At 39.9% G+C, this 13,266-nt stretch overlaps 1 protein-coding gene across 1 annotated transcript in view; it reads left to right on the forward strand.

The window, feature by feature from the left end:
• The first annotated feature begins 280 nt into the window (after positions 1 to 280).
• LOC6607361 overlaps positions 281 to 13,266 on the forward strand; it is a 62,438-nt gene continuing 49,452 nt past the window's right edge. Inside the window, exons 1-2 of the mRNA XM_032723036.1 lie at positions 281 to 673; positions 11,579 to 11,722. Of these exons, the coding sequence (XP_032578927.1) occupies positions 11,629 to 11,722 (94 nt within the window). The 5' untranslated portion in view covers positions 281 to 673; positions 11,579 to 11,628. The remainder of the gene's footprint in view (positions 674 to 11,578; positions 11,723 to 13,266) is intronic.

The following is a 13,266-nucleotide window of genomic DNA, read 5'->3' on the forward strand; positions in this document are numbered from 1 at the left end:
ACGCTTCCTCGGATTCTCGGTTTCTCGGATACTTGGATACTCCGATAGTGGAATATTCTCGCCAGACTCGGCTTCTCTGCGAGATTCTCCATTCTCCTCCCTGGCCAGACGGGCGATTCTTGGGCCCGTCCGATTTGGGTTCGGATCAAAAGCGGCGTTCGCTGCTGCAGCGCTGCCGGCGTCGCTGCCTGCGCTCTTGCGTATTAGTAACGTCGGTATGTCAGTGTTGTTGTTCTTGTTGTTTGTTTGTTGTTGACGCTGGTTGCGGTGTGCGAATTTTTATTTATTTTCTACTCACACACAGACACACACACATGCACGCACATGCACACTACCTTTAACATGCTTCCTCTTCCCGAGCGAAAACAACAACAACAGCAACTGAGAGAAAAACCTTTAAAATGCGTTTTTCTTATGACAAAAATTTTTTAGTTGACATGCCAGGCCACTAAAAACCAAAAAAAAATATATTAAAAAAGTAAAAAGAGCTGAAAATGCAAAAGTGCTGTGACAACCACATATAAATGAATAGTAGGAAAAAAGTTTAATACATTAAAAACAAATACCACAAACAAAGTCAACGTTTTCGCCGTGCTGCAACAAAAAACACCACAAATTTTTTACATATTTACATTAATGATCTTGTAAATATTGGGACGCATTGCCACGAAAAGTGAGTAAGAATTCTTTTTTATTCATTCCATTTATGTACATCCATCAGAATGGGAAAAAAATTCATGAGCCAGCACTTTTGGGTTCTTTGTAAACATTACAAAAATTAATTAAATTATGTCTGTTTCAATTAAATTTATTTGTTGTTTAATAAAAATTTCCTTTTATCTCTCTCTCTCTCTCTTAACGGCTTACAAATTATCCTCAGTGTAGATATTTTCTTATCAATTCGGGTAGCGTATTTTCTGGGATTTCCCTGAATCAAGTAGCTCTATTTGCATCATAATTAAGTAACTAATTTTACTGGAACTATCATTGATTGATTGGGAGAAATCACAAATTTTCCAATTATACATCTATCTATTAGCAAAATACTTGAGTTTACAGTAGTTTACAAATATTTCCGGATTTTCCCCAACTGCAACAATTTTAATAGCTGTATAGTTATTATTATAGCTATGCCGGATCATGCATTTTCCAATTGTTTTGGGATTGGTTCTATTGACTAAATCGATGACTCTGCCTGTGAGTCATCTTAAATGATTGCACTGATTTGCTCACTTAAAAAACGTTCGTTGCTCCAAAGAAATTATAATGGATCATTCTAGAATAGGGAATAATTTGATAAGAATTTATATGCGCTAAACTGCTAAGTAATCTTGAAAGAGGTAATTATAGTCTTGTTACTCAAATGTAAAGCAATTCGCGAAAATCAATCGAGTGTTTATGAAAAGCTGAAAAACTTTCCATCGGCTCAAGAAATCAACACAATTGCATTCGGAAGCCCAACAAGTGCCTCTAATGGCTGCAGATACCCCTGCCCCCCTCCTAGCACCCACGTAATATTTGCTTTTCCAAACAATCTGTCACCTACAATGGACTTGAATGGGTTTTCCTTTATAAGGCACAAAAACACAAAAAAATACGCGGAAATCTTAACGGCCAATTAATGCGCAAATATAAATGTCAACTTGAAATTTATTGAATTTGAATGAAAAATAATATGTATGTATAACAATTAAAAAATAAAATAGAGAAAGACAAATGAAGTGGATGCGAATTAAGTGCGGGCGAATAATAAAAATTTCTAATTAATGCGCTTCTAATTTCAAGTTGACAGACGGAAAGCACTGCGCCTGATGTTTTTATTATTATTGTTTTTATACATATATGTAGATATTTCGCCAAGTGATTCGCTTTGTGCACAATTGCATTTGATTTCGAATAATTCATTTGCGGCGATTTATGACACAGTCTGACTGCCACATAGACGGAAAAAAATAAGACAATGAATCAGTCGATGGGGGGGATAAAAGTGGGGGCAGACTGATGTTTCGCCCACGCGTCGCAATTTTCTTTTCACTCGCCGTTGTCCTTGAGGCTTTTCCGCATTTCACGACGGCGACAAGTTTTCAGCTTTAATTTGCCGCCGAGGCGACAGAAGCCAAGATGGATTGAAATTTAATTTCATGTTCTCAAATTGATTTGTGCGGATATCCATTAGTCATCCCGGCTTCTAGCCGCTGGCTTCTGGCCAGGATTAGCATTAGACGGGAGTGCAACAGGCGGGCAACATGCAACACACAGTCATCTGACTACCAGTCTGCCTTCCTTGGTGTGTGTGTGTGTGTCTGTGTGTGTGCTGCACGTAAGAAACGAGTTATTGGAACAGGTTCATGACCTTGACCATCAACACAAGGCAGCAGCAACAACACGAGCAACACGGGCAACATCAGCGGCACAACGGCAATTGCAACACGGCCTCCTCATCTCGCCTCCTTCGGCAGACAAAAGGAAGTGGTTGCATCTGCATTTGCATTCGCCATTGTTCGCCTTGGATTGGATTAGATGTTGCAACAACACCAACAGCAGCAGCAAAAGCAACAGCAACAAGTTGCTGCCACACCGGGAAGTCGGGCAGTAGTCGCCATGCATTTATCGCTCACTGAGTGAGTGACTCACACTCCAAAAGCGAAGGGTCTAGTGGGTCTGCATCTATGTACATATGTACATCTACGCCTAGGGAAATGCGTGATTCATTTTTATGTAAAATAACTGAAAAGCTTGCACTTCTGTGAGTTGCTTTTATATATATATATATATATATATATATATATATATATATATATATATATAAATATATATAAACTTTTATAGAAATTATGCATGCATTTTAAGTGAATAACTCCACCAAAACTAAGCTTACTACCAAATAATTAGAAATAAATTAAAAAAGAGTGCTTATATATTATACGAAGCTTAAGAATCAGCTTAGTTGTACTCCTTATGTCATTAGATAATTATACCTCCTTATTTGGTAGATATATAATAGATAAAACTACTTAGTACTGTAAACAAATTTATAGTTTTGATTATTTTGATTAGATTTGAGTATCTATGATCTTGACATGCAAACAATTATTATACTGAATGCTATCCTTTGCCTTAAAAATTGGTTTAATTCCGAAATCACCTAAAAATTGTACGCAAATTGCTTACAACGAAATCCGACAGAGCTTAGTGGGATTTCAGTATTACCCCAATCCTCTCGTGTGGCTGGGAAAATGTTGTGAAAAAGAAACTGTTGCTCTGCTCGGAAGGACGAAGGATGGGAGTGTGGAAGGTGGGGATGGGTGATGGCTCCTGCAATTGGGAGGCTTTGGATTTCTTTGTGCTTATTTTTCGTATTTCGCTTTTTTCTCGCAATTTTTTCCGCATCTTCCTCATGCCACGCCACTATATAGTTTATATAGTTCGGATGGGTGGTGGGGCCACTGGAAGTGCACTGGAAGTACATAGCTGGTGCAACAGGCAGTTGTTGTTTCTAGCTGGCCGAGGAGATTGGGCTATGCTCCACATAGAAGGCGTGTCCCAAACGAGGATTCGGATTGGGAAGAATGAGGAGCAGAGGAGCAAGGAGCTGAGGAGCAAGTGGGCAGGGGGAAGAAATGTTTTTAATTTAACTTTGGCCATGTCAAGACCCCTACGAAAAGAAAAGCTGAAAAACACGGGGCAACAGGTGGGGAAGACAATAGGAGTTGGTCAATTATGATTATGGCTTCCTCATTCCGCGGCCGCGACTGCAAAGTTTAAACAGCGCGGCGACCTTAATAGAGCCAATTGTGTGACGGCCATTGCGTTTGGCATTCCCCGCATTGTTGTCCAAAAACAAAATCGATATTTTCCATATGCATAAACACAATTGAACAAACAATTTTTAGGCGAGTGCAGCAACAGCGCACCGGCAATGCCAAACTGCCATATTGTCCTTGAGCTTATCACCTTTTGCACAGCAACGAAAAAAATTCCAAACAAAAAACTAGTCGGCAGCAACAAAAAAAAAAAACGAGCCAACAACATTCGCAAATATCAATTCAACTGTTCTCGCAAAAAAAAGATATACAAAAAATTTGCGAAAAATAGAAAATGGAAATACAAAAACGCGGGACAAATATTTTCGCATTTTTTTATTTATACCTGCATACCAGTTTTTTCAAATTATTTGTGGCATCATTTACTGAAAACAAACACGGTTGCCTTTATTTTTTAGATATTCCATAGAAAACTGAGCCATTTTATGATATTTTACTATTTAATATGGTTTGCATTGATTGTGTTTAAATTTTATAATTTCTTTTTTCAAGTTGTTATCTTAATTAATATTTTAAATGGCAATAGGTTGAATTGAAGAAATAATATAAAAAGGAATTTTAAATAATCTGTAAAATAGGAATAACGAAATAAATGAAATAAATTCAAAGCATTGCTTCCATGGCAATAACTTTTTTATTTGTTATTATTCAAATAAATTAATTAAATTACACTTTGTTTGTTGAAATAAACATTATTTTCAACAACAAAAATATAGATCACTGATATATCACTGATATATCCGTACTTTACTAATCTAACCTTTATTATAGTGCTTCTGATTTGACTGAAAATCGACTTATTTAAAATTCTTGTTTCTTGCTTATTTTTTGGGTTTTTGTTTTTATTTTGCCGCTGTCGATGCAACAATTAAGTTCATAGAACTCTGCTTCTTTCCCGCTTACAAATAGTTTCAATTGCGGCTAAATTTTGACGATACTCACACGGACACGAATAACCCATACTTCAACAATTAGACAAGGACGGCTGGCGGGGGCAGAAAGAGAGGGCAACACGCACGACCACTTGTATTGACGTTTGGTTGGCGACAATTGATTTTTGTTACGTTTTCGTTTATTTTCATTCCGCCATCGCTGTTTTTTTTTTTGCATTTTTTCAGCAATTTAGTTCGTTTGCTTTCTGGCTTCGTTATTTAGACAACTGCTGAAAAAAAATATTTTCCTATTCCTCCGGTCCGCAATCGTGCCTCTCTTTTCCTCCACCAGCGAGGCCACACACGTGCTGCACTTTGCTGCACTGCTCATAATTCCACTTTTTTGTCGTTGCTCGTTTTTTGTCACATTTTTGTGGCTGTTTTTTATTTTCGCGAATTGCTTGGAAAACTTCTGGTCGCTTTGTCGGCCTGCGACTCAATTTCGTCTTATCTAATTTTTGTTTCTATTTCGCTTCTTTAGTTTACAACGCCTCTCTTTTTTTTCAGTTTTGCAGTTTTCCATTTTTTTTTTTTTTGTTTGTTTTTGTGTCGAAATCAGGGCAAATTCATCATCATCAACAACATCGTCGCCTTGTTGTTTTCCTTCTTTTTTTTTTGTGTAACAAAGATAAGGTTTTTTGCTGGCAAACGAGCGAGTGTAGTGCTGCTGCTGCCGCTTTTTATTCTTTATACAATTTCGAGACGAGGGCTTTTCCGAGGGGTCGGACATTTTCGTGTTTGTCGAGTTAATCATTTCGGGCGAAATTTGATAATTTTGAAGGTGACCTCAATTTGTAAGCGGCGTTGCGAATCGCGAATCGGGGGACCCAAAGTCTTTTTTTCGCAAATTGATAAGGCGGGCAAGAGTAATTGCAGCGATGCAACGGCGAGAAAAGCGACAGCCAATAAATAATCACACCGAAAAAAATGGAGGAAGTCATAAACCCATAAAAACTTTAGTTTAAGTAGCAGCGGAAGTGAAGCGATAGTCATCAGCACTAACAAATATTAGCTCACTTAAGCCAGAACACAGTAAAACTCTCAAAGAAAGCGTACCAAGAAAAGTTTCACAATTAAAAAAAAGAGGTAGACAAAATGTAGAATGCCTAATGAAAATTAAAATAAATTTAAGTATAACCGGAAGAACTTCTTTATTATTATAAAATGCACTGACGATGACAAATATGGCGATATCAAAAGGCGGTACTAAGGCGACCGACTTTAATACATATAAAAACGCAAATGTGATGCATTTGGCCTGCTCACATATTTATGAAAAAAGTGCATTTGCATTGCCGGTTAGCCAGGTGGCAATCCAAAGGTCGAAGTTGATAGGGGTAGGGGGTGGCCGGCAGGCAGGCAGGCAGCCAAAGAAGTCATCGCATATATCTTCAGGCAGTTTTAATAAAACCCGAAACTGACATCATAAAACAAGCAGCAGCACATATGACACTCGACGTGGCACAGGTCGTATACGTAACCATACGGCATACGGGGCGGATGGGTGCTTTGCTTCGGTTCGGTTTTGTGTCTTCTATGTGAGGGTGTTTAGTTGCTGGTGTTGGTAAACAAGCAGCCACACCCATGGTACACACAGACAAAGCAACAAGTCGTTGTACCCAAATATATAGTGCAAAATAAAAAAGTTGAGAGTGGGGGTATGGGAAATGGGGAGGGAATGGGATGGAGTGGGTCCGGGTGGTGGTGAAAACTAAATAAAATGAAAACGAAGACAGACTTCCAGAGAGCTGGGTGTTTAGGTGAGAGGAGGAGCAACCCGAACCCACACCCAAGCATCCAATGGCAGCAGCCAAAAAACAAGCAAAGTCAGAGCAAAAAACAAAGTCCTGATGGGTTTGGGGTGGCTTTTTTGTGGGTGCTGCTGCTGCATTGGTAACTGCCATTCCTGCTGTAGATGTTGCTGCTGCTGCTGTTGCTGCTGCTGTTGCTGCTGCTGCTGCCTCCTGTTGCGCATATTGCAACGAAAAAGTTTCGTAACGTTATTTTCACATTTCCTGCAGATTGTAACGGGCAACGAGGAGCAGCCAGATAGTGTCGCTGCTGCTTTTGCTATTTCTGCTGCCAAAATGCTCAACAAAACATGTCGAAAATGTGCCACATGCCAGAAGCAGGAGCAGCACGAGCTGTAGGAGCAGTAGGTGCAGCTGGGGCAGGGACAATGCTCCTGTTGCTCATCGGCATGCAACAGTTATGTACAGACACACATACACACCGATGTAGATAGGGACAATAAGCACCGACACCCACAATGCCAAATGCACAGACAACACATTTCGACATGGCACATTTAGCATCCTTGAGCGGCATTTAACTTCATTTCACCCACAGAGACACGGATGCCAGGCCACTTTGTTATTTTGCTGTTGAAGCTGCAGCAGCAGCAGCAGCAGCAATTCTCCTCTTGTTTCATTATTTGATTTAAAAACATCTCCGGGGGGCGTTCTCTACCCGTTTATGCAATCAGTGTCAACGGCAAACTTTGCCAGCTCCTGTGCCTTTTGTGTCCCTCTCGTTGGCAGGAAATTAAGTTTTTGGCACTTTTGGCTACGGCTTGAATACCTCAACAGCAGCACTTCATTGAGGTCAAGTGCAATCTACTGCCCATATGCACAATAAATCAGCCAATGGCCAACGCCACCAACTCAAGCCAAGAGCAAGTCCAATGGCAAGACTTGGTGAGCCGCCTCGAAACTTGTCTTTCCTCAGTTGTTGCCGGGTTTTTTTTTTTGTACTTTTTTCTTGGCCGTTTTTGTAGGTGAGCTGGGCCATGAACGAGGGGCAGGCTCGACCTTACTAACCAGGCTCAATGGAGTGCTTGGGTGTGGAGTGGAGTCGTGGGGCTCTGGCCCGCAGATCGCAGATCAACGTTAGAAATGGAAATGCGCTTGACTGCATACAATGACTGCAACTAGGCAACAGCGAATGTGTGTTACTATAACTGAGCCAGCAGCAGCCTGTTAGCCAGTTAGTTGGCCAGTTAACTAACCAACAACTTGACTTTGGTTTCGTTTTCGATCTTCCTGTCATTGTGTTGCCGCTGTGGCGCGTGCTCATCTCGCCTTAGTTAGTCGATGTTGCTGCCTGCACTTGTTGCACACGCCCGCAGCAACTTGCAACAGGTGAGAGTTGTCATTGCTGGTAGTCAGCAGATATCAACTTCAGGGTCAGCGGATATTTTAAAGCAAGATAAGTAAGATTTATAGCCACTGCCGCTAAATATTACTCATACTATCCCAAAAGAATTAGTTTTAGTTCAGTCAGCTTTGCCTGCAAGTATAAGGAAGTGGAACTTATTATTTCATAGTTTCGAAGCATTAAAATAAAATAAGTAAGAATTAAATAGAATTTTCCCTTCGCTCCCTAAACACGTTAAACCCCCTTAAATATTTCACTTACGATAAGCCCAGCTTCCTCATGTTTTTTTCACGCTGATTCACATAATATTCCCATTCAAATTAAGCTAAATTAACATATTTGCACAATTTAAAGCACTTTAATGAATACGTTTTTACTATGCGAAGGTCGATCACAACATCACAATAAAAAGATCATGCAATCAGCCACCATGCAATCCACAAAACTAATTTTCTAGAAAGTAAATCTCAAAACAAACAGCACATAATTAATAAAATTATGAGAACACTTTGGGGGCGATAAAAAATATAGCAAATTGTAAGCGATTATTTCCGCCTTTTTCCGCGCAGCCACAAAAAGCGATAAATTAGTAATAAATTCATCGATTGGATATATGAATATGAATGGCGAAAAGAGTGTAAAAAATTGCTATGCAAATTGAGTATTTAGAATAACAAAGAGCGAAGGCTTTCAGGCATGCAAAGCATCTCCAGCAATTGGAACAATAGAAATAATAGAAATAGCATTACAAAACGATTTCAAGGCCTTAACATTGGCTGAAATTTGGCCCAAGTCTTTGGGGCCAATTCAGCACCTCAACTTCAACTTTGAGCTAATGAGAATCGATTGCAGTCGGTCGAAACTGGTTAGCCAAAATGCACTTTGTGCCCAGATCACATCCAATCCAATTCAAACCCAGCCGAACCGAGCTGAACCAAAACCAATCCAATTGATATTAACTCGTTTTGTTCTAGGCAACATTTTGTGATCGTTCGTGGCTCAGAACAGAACACAACATCACAGTACAGAACGGAATAGAGCAGAACCTTTGGCCAGCCAATCAATTGCTGCCATTTTTTTGTGATTTCGTATTCCATATATTCCAAAGCAGTGCGGTACATATTATATGGCTACGAGTTTCTAGCTTCTAGCAGGGCGGCCTTGATATTTTGTTTTATTTATGAAATCAAATGCAGGCGAGCGAGATACGAATACCGACAGCCACCAGATACTTGTGGCATTTATTATAAAAAGCTTTCGACTGAATGAATTCCCCTTAGCTTTTGTATCTGTAACACGTACATCTACATATAAATGTATAGATATTTATATATATATATAGATAGTTATAGCTACCCCATTCCACCGACTGTCTTGGGCCTGTCTCCGATTCTCAGCCCGATGCGAAAGGCAGGAAGCCGCAGAGCTCAAAATAAGCATTGACTTTGCATATTTGTGTGTGACAGCCCAGCTGTATCAACGGATATGGCAGGGAATGTTTGGCATTTCCTTCGAGGAAAACTCGATTTAGTTTTAATTAGAAAATTACTTAAAATAATACCAAAAAGAAGGCGTTGGGCTGGCCCTAAGAATCGCTCAATCTACCATCTCGCTTGCCCGCTTCGTACACTCGAAGAAAAGATGCATTTCATTAGCATGGATAATGCATGGGTTTCCTTTTCTTTTAGTTACATAATAATGGTTTTATTTAATTGCATGCTAAAACATACGATGGCAATTAGTTTTATATAAATAAATTAAAATAATTTAAAGACTGTCTTTACATATTCCTTAGGGTTTTAATTTGAATTCAAGGATTGTAGGAAATCCATGAGTTCTTGTTGTAATTCATAATGTATCTGTTGTTGGTTTAAATACATTTACTTACCCTTGACACTTTTGTGATGATGTTTTCTCGCTGTGCTGCTCCATCCTGGCAAATTGCTGGCAGGCTCTTCTGCCGGTTTTCGAAGCTTCTGTTCATCTTCTTCGACTGCCTGGGCTGCTGCTCCTGGTTGTTCTTCTTGGTAGGCCGGCAACGTCCATCATAATCAACGTCCATCATCAGTTGGCTGCTGTTCGGCCGCGTGCTCCGTTGACACGCCCACAAAGCTACTGCTCTGCACGCCAACCTGCTGTTGTTGGGACCTGGAATTGGTTGGTCTGTTGGTTTGCCGGGCTGCTGGGTTTGCTGGGCTGATGGGCCTAACTTTGGCATTGCCCGCCTTTGGCCATGGCAGCTGGAGTAATTTTTCATCAGCGTAAACATCTTGAAAACGCTCTTTGGGCTACCAGTTTTACTACTGCGCCTCGCAGATTGGAGCGCAAATGGCAGCTGCTTTCGGGCCGGTCATGTAAGCCAACATCAGCATATCTGCTATCTGATATTAGAATCTCAATTACTTTTTCCAGCTCTGCGGCTCTGCTATTGTAATTTCCTTGCGAAGGGGCTGGAAAAACTAAGCCGGTTTTTTCGGTTTTCGGGTAGGCAAATATCCGTCGAGGTAAACATGAAAATTTAGTGGCTGTCATAGAGATAGCACAGGCCAAAGGAGAATAGGAAAAACCTAGGGAAAATCGGCGGGGCAAACATCAAATTGCATCCTATCAGATTTAATCATTTATCAGCCAACAGGCAATTACAGGTTGGCGAATTTTCATTCATGGGCCTCCAAAATAGAAGCTGGATATGAAAAGCCCCTTTGCTTGGCCTGAAATTACCCGAAATGGGAATGCAGTCCATAAAAGTTCCGATGCATCTCATTAGATGCAGGCGGACAGACATTAAGTGGGACTCATTGGGTTAGCCAAACTCATAGCGAAATCCCAAACACGTTTCGCAATTTACGACTTTTTAATAATGAAACAAAACTAATTTAATGCAAAGCGACAACAACGACAACGGCATTTGAATAAATTAATGTAATAGACAACTTAAACAGCAAGAAATATTGCTGTCTATTTGTTCAATTGTGCAGTGAGTCTCCAAATTAATCAAAATGGAAAATTTTTTTATTTATATTAAAATTAAATACAATATATTTAAGAAAATTCTTAGATAAACATCATCAATTTGTCTGCTCTTTCCAAAATTTTGAATAATTTTTTTTTTTGGTGAAACCAAATGAATCAAATGAATACATTTTGAAATACATTTTTTTAAATATTCTTTTTTTACAATCCGCAATATCTAAGTACCACTGTAATTGTAACTAGGAAATATCAAAAACTGGTAGCTGCCCGAATAGTAAAACCCCACCAATACTCTGAAAAAAAACCACAAAATACAACAACATCGGCAACTAGAACTGCAACAACAACTACCACAGACTGGTGGCTTAGCAAGAATTCAACAACAAAATCAAGAAAAATAAATAAATTTTCAGCATATGAAATAATATGACGAAAACAACAACAAAAATCTAAAGTGCAACAGGTTTTGTGTGTTTTCGCGATAACCTTGAAACAAAACTCGTTTAATCATTTCGTAGCGTTCGAAAATGCGCCAACAACAACAACAACAGTAAATGAAATTTTATATGGCGCATTATAGATTTAATAAATTAACACTCATTTCCATTGGGGAAATTTGTCGTATTTTTGTTCGTGTTTTGTGTTGGTCGTTTCCAGCTTATTGTGTTGACTTTTCGCTTTTGATTATTGCAGGTGCAGTTGCGATCTAACAATATCGCCAATATATCCTCAAAAAGAAAGCTATGGCCGATTGTTCATATGTGAGATGCCAGCAAGAGCGTCGGCTCATCAAAAAGAAGCTATTGAAATGGTCCACGGATATGCTGCATATTGTGGGTGAGTTTGTTATTTGCATTATTTCCCAAATTATGTTTATATTTTAAATGATATTTATTTTATGGGAAAACTGTATAGCTCTTAAATCTCAATTTCCAGCTTAATCAACTTTAGTTTTCCATTATACTTTTATTATTATCCGTTTAATCCTTTCTCTTCTGTATTGAACTCCATCCACCTTTCATTCCATCCAATTAAAGTCCGTTGAAAGCCAAAGGCGCTTATGAAAAGCACCCAAGCCAATAAGCAGAATAATTTTTGTGCTAGGTGGCTTAAGCATCGCATCCCAGGATGTTATACTATCTATATACAAGGTGCTTTTAAACTGCAGATTTTCTTTTTACCTGCGATTTTCCAAACCCCTCGACGGCCTCATCGTTCATATTAAGGCCGCAAATGGGATTTGGCCCGTGGAAATGGCAAATGAAGTGCCTGCAAGTCGCTTGTGCCTGAAATTGACTTTAGCCAGACCTAATCAACATTGACTGGGCTCAAGCCCTTACCATATGTTCGCGTTAAGAAAAAACACCTAGGAGTCTGGCCAAACACAGAGGAAAATTAACATAAATTGCACAGCCTTTTTTGCTGATTTTTTTTTTTGGCCTGGTGTCACCCTTGGATATATATTCCTTTGGCTCCTGGCGGCTGCTTCAGCCTTATCCTTTTGCCTGAAAACACTCATTTCGGTTTTTGAGCACGTTTAGCACGTTGCCAGCGATCCAAGCTAAAACCCAAAGCCCAAACCCCATTAAAATGTTAAATGCTCTTTGTTGTTGTTGGGCGAGTGGGCGGCTTTACATGTATATATGTGCAAATGCCGCTCTCCATGTACAAAACACATATATATATTTATATATAGGTATAGGTGTAAGTGTATTTTTTTTTCCTCGCCAGCCAACACACAAACACATCGTCCTTGCCTTGCGTCCCTGTCTCGTGCACTCAATTACTTCCTCAATGCGCTCCATAATGCTTATCGTCCTTGTTTCTAGTTGACATTCCCGCACAAACACAGAGACAGCAGCACCACTTCCAGTGGTTTCCCCCTGCCACCTTTGCGACCCACTAGGAAAACCCTTAGCACATTTTTCCAGCGACAATTTTTGCTCGGCTCTCCGGCGACGACGACTTCGTTGTCCTCGCTGCACGAAGCTGCTGCAAAATGTGAAAGAAGCCAGGACGAAAATGGGAGGAAAAAAAAATATAACGGATATATATGCACGGGTTTCTGGCGTTTTGGGGGTCTGGGTTTCGGGTTAGTTCTAGCCAACATGGGTTAAGAGGGGCCCCCAAAACGAAGTGCTCTGCTGGAGATAACGAAGCGCACTTAAGCAAACGCACACTCGCACACTCACACACACACACATGCGCAGGATGGTAGGTGGTGGGTGGTGGGTGGTGGGGGAGGCGTTATCCCTACGAAATATATTGCACAATATAAAAATTGCAGACGATGAGTGCCGAATGCGTTTGCCGAAAAGGCAGCCCAGCACTATAGAGCTTTGTGGGTGGGGGATAACTACTACTACCACTACTAGCACAAA

Source organism: Drosophila sechellia, chromosome 3R (assembly GCF_004382195.2).
Source record: "Drosophila sechellia strain sech25 chromosome 3R, ASM438219v1, whole genome shotgun sequence".
Classification (NCBI taxonomy): Eukaryota; Metazoa; Arthropoda; class Insecta; order Diptera; family Drosophilidae; genus Drosophila; species Drosophila sechellia.